The sequence below is a fragment of the Echinops telfairi genome, unplaced genomic scaffold, assembly GCF_000313985.2.
Source record: "Echinops telfairi isolate 266 unplaced genomic scaffold, ASM31398v2 ScPeMD7_2565;HRSCAF=3150, whole genome shotgun sequence".
NCBI lineage: Eukaryota > Metazoa > Chordata > Mammalia > Afrosoricida > Tenrecidae > Echinops > Echinops telfairi.
The window spans coordinates 11726651-11743659 of record NW_022106463.1 but is presented as its reverse complement, the minus strand read 5'-3'; the positions used below and the strand labels follow the sequence as shown (position 1 = coordinate 11743659).

Genomic DNA, 17009 nt, shown 5'->3' with positions numbered 1-17009 from the left:
CCTCGCTGCTGACCGAGAGCTTCACTGTCTGACCCACCCCAAGGCACCATGGCAGAGAGGCCTGTGGACATGACCTGGCCCTGCTGTGATACCTGCAGGGTGACCGTGACCCAAGGACCAGAGAAGTCCGCTCTGGCTGCAGAGAGAGAGCAGAGAACCCTACGGCCCACCGAGGGCCCTGCAGGCCCCGAGGCTGCCCACTTGCAGGGCCACGGGCCTCACCTTTTCTCACTGAGCGGCTGGTGGGTTTGAACTGCCCAGTTAAGGGGCAAGTGTGGTGGAGTGGGATTTCCTAATCAGGCCCTTCTCTCCACGCCTCTGACGCCCACCATCATGGACGTGCAAACAGCGAGTAATGGGAATGGAGGGGACTGGTCAGTTGTCGTTGCACCCCTCCCCACCCGCACCCCTGGCGATGAGGCCCTCTGGGAAGCAGGGAGAGAGAATTCCTGACGCCATGGAGGCAGAAGATGACCAGGGGTGCTCCCTGAGACCCCTGCCTGAAGTGGACCTGCCACATGGAGAGCAGTGCCCAGGTGGCAGAGGACAAGGGACTGCAGGCCTGAGCGGCGGAGGCCAGAGCCTGCGGCTCCTTCAAGAGTGGCTGCTATTGGGGGCCAGTGCCTGGATCCTTACTCTATTCCATGTTGGCTCGTGGTCACCGGTGACCCTTGCTGGCCAACCTTGTAGACCTGAGTGTGGTCTGTGAGTTCCTCGAGGCCATGCACAGAGCAGAGGGCTGGCAGAGAGGCAGAGTGCTGTGGGGGACAGGTTGGTGGCAGACGAGGGTCAAGAGGCTGGAGGTGGAGGCCCGTCTGTCTGACCTCTGCCTTGCGGCTTCAGCCTTGGGCTGCTGAGAAGCTGCGTTCTGCTTTGCAGCCAGAGGGGGCCCCGCTGCCACTGTGGTCGTAGGCATTTAAGTAAGTAGGGCAGAGTAGACAATCTAGGGTACCCACTGCCATCGGGTTGGTCCTAACTCAGCAACCCAAAATGCAGCACAGAAGGAAACACTGCCCAGCAGACCCGGCGCCACCCTCCCGATGTCCTTATGCTGCAACCGTCCACTGCCATCAAGGGCCGCCCCCTTCAAGGCCCCTGGACTTTATCAAGAACGATGTCTGACATCCAGGACTGGCCTCTCTGGACTGCATGTCCACAAGGACAGGAGACAGGACCTGTTGCCAGGAGAGACCTGCCTGTTCTTCTGGCAGGCCGTGGTAGGAGAGACCTGCCTGTTCTTCGGGCAGGCCGTGGTAGGAGAGACCTGCCTGTTCTTCGGGCAGGCCGTGGTAGGAGAGACCTGCCTGTTCTTCGGGCAGGCCGTGGTACTTTCTTTCAGTGGTCTTCGCCAACCCTTAACACCTAGGCCTTCGGAGGCCATACATCTTGACGGGAGCAGACAGCCTTGTCTTTCTTCCCAGGAGCCCCTGGTGGGCTTGTGTTACCCACCCTGCGCTCACCCCCAGTGCCACCAGGGCCCTTCAGGACCTTTGGAGCGGCCCTTTCCCTGGTGCCCCATCCTCCGGGGCCAGGGCGTGACTGCATGAGCCACCAGCGCGCCTTCCCTCCCTCCCTCCCAGGCCAGGATCAACGTCATCCTGGTCGGCGGCGTGGCAGCCGTGGGCCTGGCCGAAGTCCTGCAGAGGTTCCTGTCACGCTTGGCCGAAGCCGAGGTCACCGTGAGCGCCGTGGAGAGGGCAGCGGAGTGTCTGGCCAGCGGTGCGTTCAGCATGACTTTCTTGAGGACGACATCTCTGTCGATGGCCGAGGAGCTGGAGGTGGTGGCCATGATCAGGTGAGCGAGCCCTAGCTGCCACACGGGGAGACCCGCTGAGCCACACATCCTGACCACCATTCTTACAGTTAGGAGCCGAGCACTTGATCCTGTGCTGCCAGGGCTTATCCGTGAGCTACAGCCCCGTCAAGTAGACCCCCAATGCAGTTGAGGATAGTCCCATGTTCAGTGGAGCGTTGTAGACCCAGGAAGGCGGGAGAGTCGTCTAATGGCCTTCGTGAGTGCGCGGCTTCAGCACTCACGAGCTAGCAGTGAAGGATCGATTTTATTTCATCTGTTCCGCCCCCCACCTCCTGCCTACCCTTCGGTTATCCTAAAGCAGATCTAAGGATTCTTATCGTCTCACCCATGAATCCTCCATGAGCCCACCGCCCGCCGGATAAGACTTTTTTACCAGTAATTGAGCCAAGCTACTGATTCACCCCTGCAGCTGCCTGATTCCCAATTCCTCCACATGGCAGGCAGCTGTTGGAGTTCAGGCTCCCTGCTCCACCTAATGTGTTGTTGTTTTCTTAACTTTCAATTTACAGAGAATTCGAACTTCCATCCTACTGCTTTTTTTCTTTTCCTCTCCACTTTCCTTGCTATGTATCAGACAAAAAGTTCAGGTGGTTAAAATATTGGCTTATTGTTTTGTATATACACATATAGACACCAAGAGGGAACTTCAGAAAGTTGTGGGAAAATGTCTGCCTGTCATGTGTGTGAAATGTGGCTATGTGTGCATATGTGGATATATGTGTGTATTCATATGGGGATGTGGGGATGTAGGTGTGTATGTAAGTGGCTATGTATGTGTGTGTATGTGGCTATGCATGTGTGTAGCTATGTGGGTGTATGTGTGTGTACATGTGTTTATGTGGTTGTGGGTGTGTATATATGTGGATACGTATGTGTGTGTATGTGGCTCTGTGCTTGTGCGTGTACATATGGGTATATATGTGGGCATGGGTATGTACGTGTGTGTATTGAGTGGATGTGTGTATATGTGGGTGTGTGGGTGTGTACACGTGGGTGTGCACATACATGGGTGTCTGTGTGGCTCTGTGTATGTGTATAGTGTGTGTTCATACACAGACACAAGGGGCAGCATTTCCCACAAGCCTTTATATCAAACGGAGCAGTACTGCTCAGGTGGACAGTTGCCACACACACGTTTCAATGCCGTAGGTTAGGGCCATTCTGCAGTGTGGCCATCAGCATTGCCCTGCCCTTCTTGTCAGTGGCCACTCTCGGTGACCCCTGTGGACAGAGCAGAACTGTGCCCCCGACCCCAGAGCGACAAGACCCAGGCTACTGTCCACAGACTTTCACACACTGGACTCGGCCCATAACACCTCTCTGCTGTCAAGTTGACGCCAATTCACAGTGGCCCTGCAGGACAGAAGAACTGCCCTGTGGGGCTTGGGATGCGTAACTTTGTGAGCTGGCGACCTCTGCTGCTCCCTGTGAGCGCGTTTGAGCCACTGACCGTGCAGTGGGCAGCGCAACACAGTGCCCAGCCTGCTGCGCCCCGTGGAGCATCCCTCTATAATGCCCTTTTTCCTGAACCTTGAAGAAATGGGGGGCTAGACCCAGGGTCTTCATCAGATCTCCAACTGTTCCTTTAAAGTATGGACGAGATGTCCACACTGACCCAGTGTTACACTCAGGAGGCAAACCCTGGCGCCTGGCCTCTACTGAGCAAAACTGCTGGACCCGTTTCTTGACGACGGTTCGGTCTCATGTAGACGGTTTCCTCCCCTTGCAGGGCTGCCAAGACGGAAAATGCGCACCTGCTGTTTGTTCTTATAATTCCTGAAAACTTTGAAGGTAGGACGTGGGGGATATGTCACCCCTATTATGACTTTCTCTGAGTACAGAGTGGAAGTCCAACATTAAGTCCGAAAATCCTTAGATTGTATTTCAGGGCATGGGGCTGACATCATTCTGACAGAGCCGCTGACGATGGAGAAGGTGAAGATTCTGGTCAATTACTGGAAAATGTGCTTCTTGAAAACAGGTGAGTGAAAAAAATTCATTCCCAAAGGTTTGAAAGTTCCCATGAAAATTCTATGTATACCTTTTAAATCGGTTATTGATAGAATTTCTGTTTGTTTTCTGCATACTAAGGATAGACTGTATGGCTGAAGTATCAAAAACAGGGAGTCGGAGGGAAGGTCGGAAGGAATCGGGGCTGAGCCCTGTCTGTCTGGGTCCTGTCGGCAGCCTGCAGGCTCTGCTGGGCCAGTGCAGTTCAAGGCAGAGCAGTCAGCTCCGAGGGTGACGGTGGCTGTTTGGGGGCTTGCAGGACAAGATGTTCACAGGGGCTCATTGTGAACGTTTTAAGGAAATGGATCACCGAGTTGTTTCGGCGCAACAAGGCACCTGCTCGTTCTCGGAGGGAGCGAGGCTCCCACCAGCAGCCCCGATCTTGCCTATTGGGACTTCTTTTTGTTTCTCAAGCTCAAAGCACGTGGACAAGGCACCAGTTTGGGTCCCTCCAGGAAGGAGGGCGGCATCTCCAGGGAAGGTGGGGAGACGAGCCCCGCTTTCGGAGTGCACAGACCCGGGCGGAGGTTCCACTGAGCGCCTGGTGCTTCGCTCCTGGATGTTTTATTTAAGGTTTCGATGATTTTGTCAGCAGTGTCTTTGGGGCTTATTCTCCTTACTATTCGTGGCGAGTCTGATAAGGAAGTGTGTGGTTTACGGGTGGGAGGGGGTCCCCAGGGTTTACGGATCTCAAAACCGGTGACGTTTGTATGTGTGGTGGATAGAAAGAGATTTACCAACAGGAAATGACTCTCACAGCTGTAGAAACAGGTCAGTCCTGTCCGGCTCTAGCCAGTCTCCTGACCCAGGCAAGCGAGGCACAGGAAGCAGGGTGATGAGGCAGAGACCGACGGCAGGGGCACAGGCTGGTAGATGCCGAGGTCCAGAGTCGGCTGAACGAATCTCCCGGTGACAGTCTGCCGCAGGCTCCTGGGATTGGCAGGCGCTGTAGCAGGAGATGAAGGCACCAGATGCCAGGCCCAGCCCCAGCAGAAGGCGAGGGGGCAAGAGAGTTCGGATTCTGTTCCCTCGTTCTCTCTCTTACCCACACGGAGAGTCATCAAGCTTCAATGTAGGTTGGGCCCCACCCCCACCCCTGACATCATCCCTCGCCATCACGGACAGACCCAGCCAGCGTGGCCGGGGGGTGACTGTCCTTTCTGTGGAGAATGGCCTCCGCTCCTGGGCCCTGAGCCTGGAATGCATGGTGCGGTGTTTCCGTGTGCCTGTCCAAAAGCCAGGGCTGCTTCGCAGGACCCGAGGAACCAGCCCTTGGAAAAGCCCTGGGTCACAGGGTGCCTAGGGTGGCCCGAGGCCGGGCCCGACTCGATGGCTACAAACAACAGTGTTGTTCTCCCACTTTGCACATAGTGAGCTCTGCTTCTCGCCGACAGCGTGGCTGTCCTTTCCGACTGGGTTCAGACTCACGGTGTGTGTCAGTGCTGCAGTGCGGCTGGGTTCCTGTGCCCAAGGTGTTTAGGCCAGTGTTGGGCTGCTGACAGTTCGAACCCAGCAGCTGGTCCGGGGAAGAGAGAGGAGGTTTTGTAAAGATGTACTGTAAACCCCAGGGGGCAGTTCTGCTCTGCCCTGCAAGGTAGCAGAGAGCCGGAAGGGACTCATCAGAGTAGGGTAGCCCGGCACCTGACCCGTAATTAAATGAGCTTTCGTTCGACCTGGGAGGGGCTGGGTTCTGATTGCTGGGAGGGACTTGCCCTGGAAGCACCCTTGGACAGTGAGCATGGGCCTTGGAGGCTGGGGCACTGAGGGAGCCCTCGGAAACGTTGGTATTTGTCAGGGGATCTGAGGAACACGATAGGCGCGTCCTGGGTGACCTCAGATGTGCGCTCCTGTGCGGTGGGACTAAGGAACACAAGGGGCTTCCCGTGTGACTTCAGGCTGTCCGAGACAGCATGGACACGCCCTTCTCCAGGGTCCTGTGTAGCATTTGGGAGGATTAACACGTCTGGGTTCTCGCATCCAATCCCTCCCAGCCCCTGAGGAACGAACATTCTTCCTGGAAATGGCTGACCACGACGATGGCCAGTACCCCTCCTACAGTCCATCTTTAGTTCTCTGTGGGAACAGAGCAGCTGCCCTTGGCCTCCTGTCCCTGCGGCCCTGCCCCTGCCGCCAACCCGTCCGCTTCAGCTGTCGCCTTGCCTTCCCCTCAGGAGAGCAGCTGAGGTCAGAAACGGTGCTCGTGGTCGCATTCTGCTAAGGCAGCTGCCCACGGAAGACAGCGCATTTTCTGCCTCTGACCTTGGCCTTTAAATAAACCAAAACATAAGAGTCTGGCTCCTCCCGACCACGGAATTCTGACTCGGCACAGGGACGGCGTCAACTGCCCCCCACCCCACCCCCGGCAGCTGATCTCTATGGGAGCGTCCAACCTCACCTTTCTCGCATAGAGTGGCAGCTGGGTTTGAACCACTGACCATTCAGTTGATGCCTGGTGGTTACCCCCTGCGCTGCCAGGGCTCGATGGGCAGAGCTCAGAGGGACCTTGTTCAGGGTCCCGGGCCATGAGTCCGACTGCCGGCAGGAGACAGTGTCTGGGTGCATCCTCAGCTCTTGCTCCTGTTTGCTGTCCAGACTGGGCCCACACTCGGACCTGGGCACCGCCTTCTGGTTTGAAAAGCACTGATCTGTGCAGCCTGCTGCGCAGGCAGGGGTCACCGACCGTGATGGGCTGGTGCTCACGATGTCAGTACTAACACCCCCTCTCTGGACTTTCAGTTGGGGATGCGGCTTCAGCACGGCCAGGAGAACCGGCGTTGCCCCCTCAGAGGCCCTGCGGCGAACAGCGAGAACGTTGCTCTCCCAGGCTGGACACGCCGTGAGTCCCTCGCACCTTGTCTGCATGGCAGGGCTTTCTGTGGGCTTGTCACTGGAAACAGCCCTGCGGTTCTCAGCCGGTGGGGTGTTGATGTGGGAACGGGACACCAGGAAAGGAAGAAGCCAGTTCATAAGAGGGCCGGCTCTGCTGGGATTCAGAGCCTGGAGCTGTGTGTCAGACACGCTCTGACCAGTTGACGCACAATGCCCAGTGGACACACCATGATCAGTGGACACACTATGACCAGTGGACACACTGTGGCCAGTGGAGGAACTGGCCAGTGGACACCATGATTAGTGGACACACCATGGCCGGTGGACACGCTATGACCAGTGGAGGCACCATGGCCAGTGGACATACAATGACCAGTGGACACACCATGACACGTGGACACACTGTGGCCAGGGGACACACTATGACCAGTGGAGGCATCATAGCCAGTGGATACAATGACCAGTAGACACTGACCAGTGGACATACAATGACCAGTGGACACACCACGACCAGTGCAGGCACCATGACCAGTGGACACATGATGACTAGTGAACACATGACCAGTGGACAATGATCAGTGGACACACTGACCAGTGAACACACGACCAGTGGACACTGACCAGTGGACACATCATGACCATTGGCCACATCATGACCAGTGGACAACCTGACCAGTGGACACACGATGACCAGTGGACACACTGACCAGTGCATGCATCATGACCAGTGCAGGCACCATGACCAGTGGACACACACAATAAGTTTGTCCTCCCCTCACTTGGCCACTGTCTCCTCTCAGTGTGCTGTGCTGACACCAACAGTGCCCACGCATGCTGCCCGACGGCTGTTAGCGACTGGGCCTGGTGGTCAGGAACCCCGTGGGTGAGGGAGTGTATGGTTGACGGATGGTTTAGTTGTGTCCTCTTGGCTGGGCCGCGTGCTCAGTGGCTTGGCAGTTATGTAGTGATGTCATTTGGCACTTAGAAAAGTCTGTACCTTGGTAGTTGTGTAACGATGTGGTGCTCTTCCATTTTCTCCCAATGACCTGGTCTCTGGTCTCTGACCATGTTGGTAAGTGGGGAGAGGGTGAACTCGCCCCACAGGGAGGAAGCACCCGGGTGGCCCACTGAGGGCCAGGTGATGCTGAGACGTGCTCCGTTCCCCATCTCTGGGTGGGGCAGCAGGTGGACTGATGCCCGCAAAGCCCGGTAAACTCTTGAGTCACAGTAAAGAGTTAGGCTGAAGAAGGAAATGGACAGGAGGTTCCTGTCTCCCAGCAGCAAGCTCACTGGTGCCACAGACTCAGTTCTGGCTCCTAACGCCCCCTCCGCCGTGCTGGAGTGGAACTTCCCCCCAGGTTCTCCAAGTGGGGTGCGGGGGGGAGGCCTTTCTCTGGAGAAGCTGCTGTGAGCTCAGCTCTCGAAAAGCCCAATCCACTGCCATCGCTGGTTGCAGCCCAGCCGGCGATTCCGTAGGAGATAGTCCTGGCCAGCAGCCCCTGCCTGGTGACTGCCCAGGACACCCTGGGGGCGTTCTGCTCGGTGCTGTGGGTCACTGACTTGGAATGGACAAGAAGAGTAACAGGTCAGAGTACGAGCGGTGGAACCCAAGAATGGTGACCGTCTGTCTGTCGGTACGTCTCTGTCCCAGTGTTAGAACGGGCAGTCAGACCTGCCTGGTCAGTCTTTTGAGCTGGCGTCAGGCCTCCCCCCCTTTAAGGGCTGTGTGCCGAGTCACAGGGATGCTCGCCGGAAGCCGACGCCCCAGCTTCTAAACTGAGCGTCGGGGCGCGGGGCGCAGCTGCTGAGACCAGCAGTGGCCGATGGTCAGGGTCTGAGTCACTTCCAGAATGGGCCGATGGTGGTCAGCAGCTATGAACAGACATGCGACCATCTGCTGTGCTGCACCAGTGAGGGCCTGACAGCCACCCCGTGTGACTAACCATAGGGAGCTCACCTTGACTGGAAACACTCTGCCGGGTCAATGCTGACTCAGCCACCCTGCAGGGCCGGGCAGAGCTGCCCCTGTGGGTTTCGAGCCCTGTCTTTCTCCCAAGGAGCGCCTGACCCCCACCTTGGTGGGGCCGAAACGCCAGCACCTTCCTGGTGGTCTTCCTGAGCAGTTTCACCTGGACGGTATTTTCTCGCTGACTCCAGCCTTGGCCAGGATGAGCAGCGCAGAGACACGAGAAAGGCCCCCTGCGTGTTGTGCTCCTCGGGATTGCATGCGTTTGCCTTGGAGCGCGGACAGCAGCGTTGGCAGAGCGTGTTAGCTTCCCGCCCAGTTCCGTTTGCAGTCTCTGCGATGCCACCGCCCCCCTTCCTCTCCAGGTCTCCGTTTCCATCCGTCTGCTTTTCCTGCCCTTCCTCTCTTCTGAGCTGTTTGGGGGCAAACCTTGCCTGTTGGGTGTCTCCCGGAGGTGCTGGCTCTGAGGGCCTCACTGCTTCCACTGTTATTGATTGAACGTGAATGGTTGGGGCGGGGTTGGTTCCAGGCACATTGGATGTCTGAGGCCACCGTCCCGGGCCCCACAATCCTTTGCCAGGCTGGCAAGTCTGACCCTCTTGTAGGGTTTTGAGTTTCATTGTTGTTTCTTTCTCCCTCCCGTTGTGAAGATGTGGAGCGCGTGGGGCACCGTCTAAGTCCTCTGGTCTCTGGCTTGTCCAGTCCACTGTCCTCTGGGCTCACGGCCGCCTTCTCTGTCCATTTCTTCACTCTTCCTCGCTCACCACGGGGAGGCGGGTTGCGACCGCTTGTCGATCACTTGCTTTCCCGCCACCGTAAGCCCAGACAGGCGAGTCCAGTCGAGTCAGTCGCTCGGGAGACGCGCCTTGGGGTGGAGATCCGTTTGCAGATGCACCAGGGAAAGAGCCTTCTTCTACTGTCATCAGAATTCCTGCAGTAGTTCGGCAAAACAGCAGAGCCAGAAAACACCCTGGGTTGACAGTTTCTGGGGGGTGGGTGTGGGCGGGAGGATTAGCCCTTTGGTGATGGGACAGGAACGGGAGGCGTGCATGGTTGTGGTCGGGGTCAGGTGCTGTCGAGTCCGTGTGGCTCCTAGTGACCCAGGTGACATTCGGGGTCGCAGACCTGCAGGCTGTTCCCCAGGCGTGGGTTCCAGCACTGAACCAGTGGTCTCTAGGGCTTCTGTGGATGCCACGTGCTTTGAAGAAGCCACACTTGGGGTGGTCAGGGTGTTCCAAGCCTGCTGCCTGTTAGAAGCCCAGATGGGGACGTGGCAGTTAGAGGCTCCACTGCCAGCTGCAAGGTCAGCGGTTCAAGCCCACCAGCCTCCACTGGAGACGTGTGCTCCCACACGCATCACAGCCTCTGAAACCCAGCGGGGCAGCTCTGCCGAGTCCCATGGAGATGCTACAGCCCCCCAAGACTCCTCGGCAGTGGGTGACATGCCCGCCACTCTCCGTCAGCCTATTAGCCCCTGACTTCTTTATGATAGGGGGCAGTCGGAAATACAACATTCTGAAGCAAGCACAGAGCACTTGGTGCAACCAGTGCGTGACTTCCCAGAGCATCCCGGGGTGTGTCTGTGTCTGTGTGTGTGTGTGTGTGTGTGTGTCACGCGTGGCTGCAATGGCTCTTCTCGTGCACCTGTGACGTGAGGCTCTCTCTTTCCAGCTCTGAATCGGCAGGTGACGTCAGGCCTCCACGCTCTGGCTTCAAGAAGGGCCAGCTGAACTCTCACCTCCATTCCAACAAGGAGAAGCTGAGAAGGTGATTTCACACATTGTGACCGCGGGCCAGGCCCGCAGCGCACTCGGCTCACCCACCGCCACCCCTCCTCCCCCTTCCTCCCCGCAAGGGCCCTGTTTCCACCCTCCTCCCTCCTGAACCTGGGGATGCCGTCTGTGGGTCAGTGCTGCCCTTTTGGTCCCAAAGAGTCGAAGAGTCTAACGCAAGGCTTGAGTTCAGTGCCAGACCTGGTGGGAGACTCAGAGCCACAGTCATGGGGCGTGGGGGGGAGTCCCGGGTCCCACCGTCGCTATCTGGCCAGGCAGCCTGGTCCCTCACAATTTGTTATATATTTTCTTCTCCCACTTCATGTATCTAGGACCTTCTAAGGTGATCCTGCTCAGAGCAGCTGGTCGTGGTGGCTGGGCACCGTCTAGTCCTTCTGGTCTGGGCTGAGGGGACCACTGGTCCAATTGTTTCCGTGCATTTAGAGTTGTAGTCTTTCTCCTGTCTCTGGAGAGACCAGTCGTTGCACCACAGTAGAGGAGCTCTCATTAGGGCTGAGATCCCAGCGGCCAGTCCCCAAAGCAGGGTGTAGAACGTGGTCCTTTGAACCACGCCGTGCCCGTTGACCTTGGGGTCCCCCAACATGGCGGTCCTGCTGCCTCGTGGGTGTCTTTTCAGCACTGTAAACGCGCGTGCACCCACTCCTGGGTGCCCCCCATCTCCCGGCAAGGCAATCAGAAAAGCCGCTGTTCAGTCAAGGCTTCCCCGCAGCTCAGGCTCCCGGAGGCCAGAGGCCATTCGGCACTTAGCTGGGAGCCGGCCCGGGCCTTAGTGGCCAATTTGCCGCTGACCCAAAGGCAGTGGTTGTGGGAGTCCTCCCGTCTCAGCCTGTCCGGCAAGAGAGAAGGGGCCTTTTTGACACTGCTACTTGCCAGCATCCTCCTTGTTTGGGAGAAATGACTTCAATGAATTTCCTGATTTTTGTTGTTGGCAATATTGCTAAGATCCTACGTAAGATGAGTAAGCCTGGCCGTCCGACAGCCATGTAAGAAGCTCTGCTGGGCGTTGGGGCGGGACGGGGGTGGGAAATGCTGGGGAGCCCCCTGCGGTCATTGCCTCAGCCTCCTGGGCAGACAGCCGGCCAAGCAGATCATCAGGCGACAGCTTGTCTAGAGCACACCAGGCCGCCTCCGGAAAGCCACCCAAGCGGGAAGGGCGGCAGCCACCCCAGAACTGACCTCTGGACCACGGTCCTTGTGTGTTTGGCACGCCTACACTGCCATCAGGTCACTCGGACTCTTGGTGCCCTGGCTTCCCAGGGGGTCACTTGGGTGGCCCCTGGGCCCCAGGCAGCCCCAGTGCTGGGGTGGGTGGGGCAGACGCAGGTCGGGCTCTCTGTGTGCCAGCCAGCAGGCAGGTGAGGCTCAGCACCCGTGACACCCCCAGGGAGCGGATCAAGGAGTGCTGTGACCAGCTGCGTCTGCTGCTGCCGCATCAGAAGGGGAGAAAGAACGACATGGCCTCCGTCCTCGAGGCCACGGTGGAGCACATGCAGCGCGTCCGCGAGAGGATCCCCCCGGCCGTGATGGGGCAGGTACTGGACCCCAAGCCGTAGGGGTGGCGGGGGTGGCATATTTGGTAGATTTGTTAGCAGGTGCCACTGAGTGGGTGCTGGCCCACAGGGACCCCGTGCACAGCAGAGGGAAGCACTGCCCAGCCCTGCGCCAGCCTCACCATTGTCCCCAAGCCCAAGCCCATTGCTGCAGCCACTATGCCACTATGTCCATCTGGTCGAGAGCCTGCCTCACCTTGTCCGCCCGTCCGTCCGCTCTATCAAACACGAGGTGTCCGCCTGGGCCAGGTCTCTCCTGACAACATGTCCAAAGTATGTGAGAGCAAGTCTGGCCAGACTTCTTCCACGACAGATGGGAGCGATGTCCTGTAACAGATGGTGGCGCTTCCAACAGGCGTCTCCAGCAGCACAGGCCTTCTTCCGTTTCCCTTATTCAGTGCCCGCTTTCACACGCATGTGAGGCCGTGGAAATCCCTCGGACTTTATCCTCAGGACAAAAGGTCAACAGACTCCCTGCCATTGAGCCCAGTCTGCCTCCCGGTGACCCTGCAGGACGGGTAGAACTGCCCCTGTGGGTTTCCAAGACTGTCGTTATTTATGGGAACAGACAGTCTCGTCTTCCTTCTGAGGAGCGGCTGGTGGGTTTGAACTGCTGACTCTGGCTGTAGCAGCTCCATTACCCACTAGGCAACGAGCGCTCCTCCTGGGTTGGAAGGCCCCTCAGAACAAGCGGTGGCCGGTGGCCGCAGCACCTGGCTCTACCAGATCAGCCACGGTGATGGCGGGCAGGATGGGGCAGCGGTAAGTTGTGTCCACCAGCTGGGCGGGATTGGGGTGGCAGTGACAGCCTCGTGTGTGTTTCAGATCTCGGAGGTCCTTCAGAACAACTGGAGGTTCTGTAAGAAGCATCCGGGGCCCAGCCCTTGGTCCCTGCTGGGGGTGGCGGCCCACAGGTGAGACCCGGTGCTGGTGAGGGATGGCCAGTCGGCTCCTGGCTCTCCTGTGCCTAGCCATGGAGGCTGCCCCCATGCATTGCTGCCAGTGGCATGCCTGCTGCAGCCGGACAAGACAGGCTCAGCCCTCGATGCACCCTGTTCCCATGTCCGGGCTTCTCCGCTCACCCTGGGCTCTCTGACCAGGGCTTTGAGTCTGAGCTGGCACAATGGGGTCTCGCATTTGACCATGTGTTTAGGAGGCGCTGTGGGCCACCTGCAGGCACTGCGGCAGCTCACTGAAAGATGGTCTGCTGAAACTCACGCAGCTCCTGGGGGGAACTCCCGAGGGCCGGGGACCCGACGGGCAGCTCTGCTGCCGGGTGGCACCTAGTGACCCTGAAGTGAAGCCCTGGGCTGTGAGCCAGGGCCAGCAGGCACTTGGGTGGCTGGTCACTGTCTTGAGGGGCACTGGCCGCCTGCCCGCCCCGCCGTCCTCCTGAAGATGTGTTTGACGATGTTCTATCCTGTCCAGAGGCGGCTGTGGCATGCTGCGGACACCGTGCTCACCGCTGCTGGACCTCAGCCTCCTCCCACGGGCACGTGTGGCCGAGCAGCCCGCAGGGGACTCCGGGGATGATGCCAAGACAGGTGGGTCTGTGCCAGCTCTGCCCCCTGGTCCCCACCAAGACTGGGCTTTGGGCTTCGACCATCTGGTCAGCCTTCTCTATGACTCCCTGTGGGGTCGGGCGGAACCACCGAGCAGAGCCCTGTGTGACTGCATAGGAATGCCCCAGGGGCCATTTCTACAGAGGGGGATGACCTCATGCCTCTTTCTCCTGGGGAGCAGCTACAAACACCAATGACCAAACTCTTCCTTCTGGCTGGTTCTGACCCACAGTGGCCCTGCAGGACAGAGCACAGCTTCCCCTGTGAGTTTCTGAGCCTGTCACTCTTAACGGGAGTAGACGGCCCCATCTTTCTCCCTTGGAGGGTCTGGTGGTTTGAACCACTGACCTTGGAATTCATAGCCTACCGTATAATCACTGAGCCCGGGGGCTCCCTTTGAGGGGTGGCTGGTGGGGTCTCGCCCTTGAGTTCAAGGGCTCCAGTGCTGCACCACCAGCACCTTGGCCATTTGGGCAGGTGTTTACAGAAAAGAACAAGTGGGGGTTGCTTGATGGCATCAGACATGGAGCTGTGTAGGGACATGGGTGTTCTCGCCTCATTACCCAGAAGCCTGTGGGCATGGGGGCCAGCCTGCCCCTCGAGCCTGGGCAATGAGGGGCTCTGGTGGCATAGGGGTGGTGTGGGCTGGGCCGTGGGCTGCTCGGTCAGCGGTGCAGACCCCCCCAGCTGCTCCGGTGAAGGTGCCCCAGTGAGCATCCCTGCACAGGGAGTTGGAATTGACCCGGTGGCAGTGATTTGGTTTGTTGGTGGCCCAGTGGTTGAGCACTTGGCTGCCAGCCAGAAGGTCGGGGGTTCAAAGTTCCCAGCTGCTCCTCGGGGGAAAGCTGAAGCCGTCCACTCCTGGAAAGATGGCAGCCCGGGACAGCCCTCTGTCCTGCAGTCACGATCAGGCAGTGTGTCCGTTCACTGATGGACAGGCCGCGCACAGCTGCTGGCGCCTCTCCCCAGCCTTCCAAAGCGGGGCACGCGCTTCTCATCCTTCTGAGGTGCGAAGGAGAGGGCCACGCGGCCACGCTGCTGCCATGCCTTTAACACGCTCCTGCGTTTCACTGCCGTCCATGCCACCACGTGTGCGTTTGTTAGTTAAAAAAACAAGATCTGTTCTATCACGGCCTGCCCCCTCTTTAAAATAGATTACTTTCACAATCAGCAGTGACCCCGTGTCCAGCCCAGCGGCGTGTGAGTGGCCCCTGACCTGTGCAGCCACCCGCCCCCTTTCCAGGGCTGCTCCTCCCCCATATCTTGCGCTCACGTTCCTGAGAGCCCTGTGGGACTTCCTGCTGCAGTTGCGGTTGGACCCCACGGAGACAAACTGAGGCCTTGTCCCCAGTGCTGAAGGCCGGCCTTCCCACCAGCTCAGCTGCGTTGTTGCTGGGGTTGAGGACGACTCTGGATGTTTTCATTTTACAGGGTGACAGGCTAAGGGTAGTAGTCTCAGGGGTCTATCCAGTTCTCGGGGCTCCTGGGAGCATTTGAAATTCTGTTGGGTGTTTCCCCCGCCTTTTCATCAGGATTTGGCTGTAGAATCTAGGATCAGAACATACAGCGCTGGTAGCTGGACACCATCTAGCGCTTCGGGGTCATGGCAAAGGAAGTGTCCGTCAGGGAGGCAGCTCGCTGCATGTTCCGTGGGCCCAGCGCTACAGAGAGTGCATGGCACATCACGCCAAAAGGGGCCCTCCCTTTGCTCCCTTCCCCTGAGGGGCACGTCAGAAACTTGAGGCATGTGCTCATCCTCAGGAGACAGTTAGCATGAGCCGAGCTGGCAGGGCTGCCAGGTTGCCTGTTGTGCGAGCACTTTGTCTCCTTCTCCGTTCACCTGTTCCCTCCACAGCTTTAGGCTGGATGGCGCCAGTGTGACGTTCTCTGTGGCCACCCCCGTCTGGACGCTGCTGACAGGACAGGAAGATGGATGCACACTGGGAAGCATTCACACTGACTGCTCCAGCAGTGAGGGGGTGCTGGCTGACCCCTGCCCTCCCCTGTGCCCCTGAGACCACCCCCATGCATGAAACTCCCCAGGACAAGTGGCCAGGGTGGCTACGCTTCTGTTCTCGAGAAAGTGACCCCATAGCTCCCAGAAGCCCCACACAGGCCCGGCGAAGTGGCAGGGTGGACACCCCAGGGTCAGTCCCCTCGTTCACTTGTGGCCACAGTTACAGCAAGTCCCTGTCACCCCAGGGTCTCCCATGACTGCAGGGGTGTGGCTTCCCCACCGCCTTTCTGGAGCCCTAGGAGGCTGGGGTGGCTGGTCAGGTCCCACGTTTGAGTAGGAATTCCTCCTTTCCCGCTGGCCGACCCATCAGACAAGGTGCCCCTGCCCGTGTGTCACCCCCCCCCACCCAAGCGGGCATAAAGGAAGAGATCCCCAATCTTAGCCACTTGACAACCAATCAGAGCCAGAGGGGCGCCCAACAACCTTGTGGGTAACAGTTCCTACTGTAGAAGGGGACCTGCCTGGACCCCGAGGGTATGTGGGCGCCTCCTTTTAGTAGTAAAATCTAGTTTTCTGATTTTTATTTGAGTCGCTTACACGCATTTTGGGCACAGCCCACATATTGTTTCACTGCCCCGCGGGGCAGGCGAAGGCGTCGATGAGCGCAGCTTTATAAATCAATGAGACTCCAACCAAGGTTGTGTGTGTGTGTCCTTGTGAACGCGCGCCCACCGCCTCCTGCAGCGCGCCCCGTCCGTGACGGCTGCCCGGGTTTCCAAGGCTCCGGTCCCCGTGGGAGCGATTGCCAGCCCCTTCTGCCGCGTGTTCTGTCGGAGGGGCGCTGGGAAGCAGGCTCGGGAGCCCCGGAGAGCCCGCCCCCCAGCATGCACATGCCCAGGAGACACCCCTCCCCCGCATCCCGGGGGCTCGGTCTTTGGGCGGGTGCCCCTCCCCGTGTTTCACAGGTAGTGCGGGCACCCGGGCAGAAGCCCCGTCTGCAGCACGCGGTGCTGGCACACGCAGCAGGTGGCGGGGCAGGTGGCAGTGCACACCTTTGCATCCTTACGAGAGCAGACCGCCGTCTGTCTGTCTCCCAAGGAGCGGCTGGAGGGTTCGAGCTCCCGACCTTTCCTCTAGCGGCCGAGAGCTTAACCCGCCGCGCCACCACCCTTGGAGCTCAGTGAAACCGGTTCTCCGGCCTCCTGGCTTGAGGAGGGGCCTGGGGCCGGCCGTGCCCTGCACGCCCGGTGCTACTCCATCCACGTGCTTCCACCTGCGGCCCCCACTCCTCCCCGCCTCTGTCACACGTGATCGGAGCCATCCTGTCTCCATGGAAACCAGCCCTCCTGGCGAGTCGGCTTCCTTCCCAGAGCCCGGGTCCTTTGTGAAAACCAAGCTGGGTGTGCGCAGGCGCGCGGCAGATGGGGGTGGGGACGGGGGTCGGTGCATGCGCCTCACCTGTGCTAGAGCCTCGGTCCCAAGATGGGGTGGGGTAGGCGGGGCTGGAGCTGGCACCCTGTCCCCAC

General features: G+C 58.9%; 1 protein-coding gene across 1 annotated transcript in view; it reads left to right on the top strand.

The window, feature by feature from the left end:
* The window catches only part of LOC123522136 (spermatogenesis- and oogenesis-specific basic helix-loop-helix-containing protein 2-like), a 19124-nt gene extending 2949 nt beyond the window's left edge, over positions 1 to 16175 (top strand). The window contains exons 2-10 of the mRNA XM_045294002.1: positions 1581 to 1795; positions 3546 to 3607; positions 3693 to 3797; positions 6563 to 6662; positions 10293 to 10388; positions 11799 to 11946; positions 12790 to 12878; positions 13393 to 13508; positions 15382 to 16175. Coding sequence (XP_045149937.1) covers positions 1581 to 1795; positions 3546 to 3607; positions 3693 to 3797; positions 6563 to 6662; positions 10293 to 10388; positions 11799 to 11946; positions 12790 to 12878; positions 13393 to 13508; positions 15382 to 15407 — 957 coding nt within the window. The 3' untranslated portion in view covers positions 15408 to 16175. The remainder of the gene's footprint in view (positions 1 to 1580; positions 1796 to 3545; positions 3608 to 3692; positions 3798 to 6562; positions 6663 to 10292; positions 10389 to 11798; positions 11947 to 12789; positions 12879 to 13392; positions 13509 to 15381) is intronic.
* Positions 16176 to 17009: the final 834 nt, after the last annotated feature.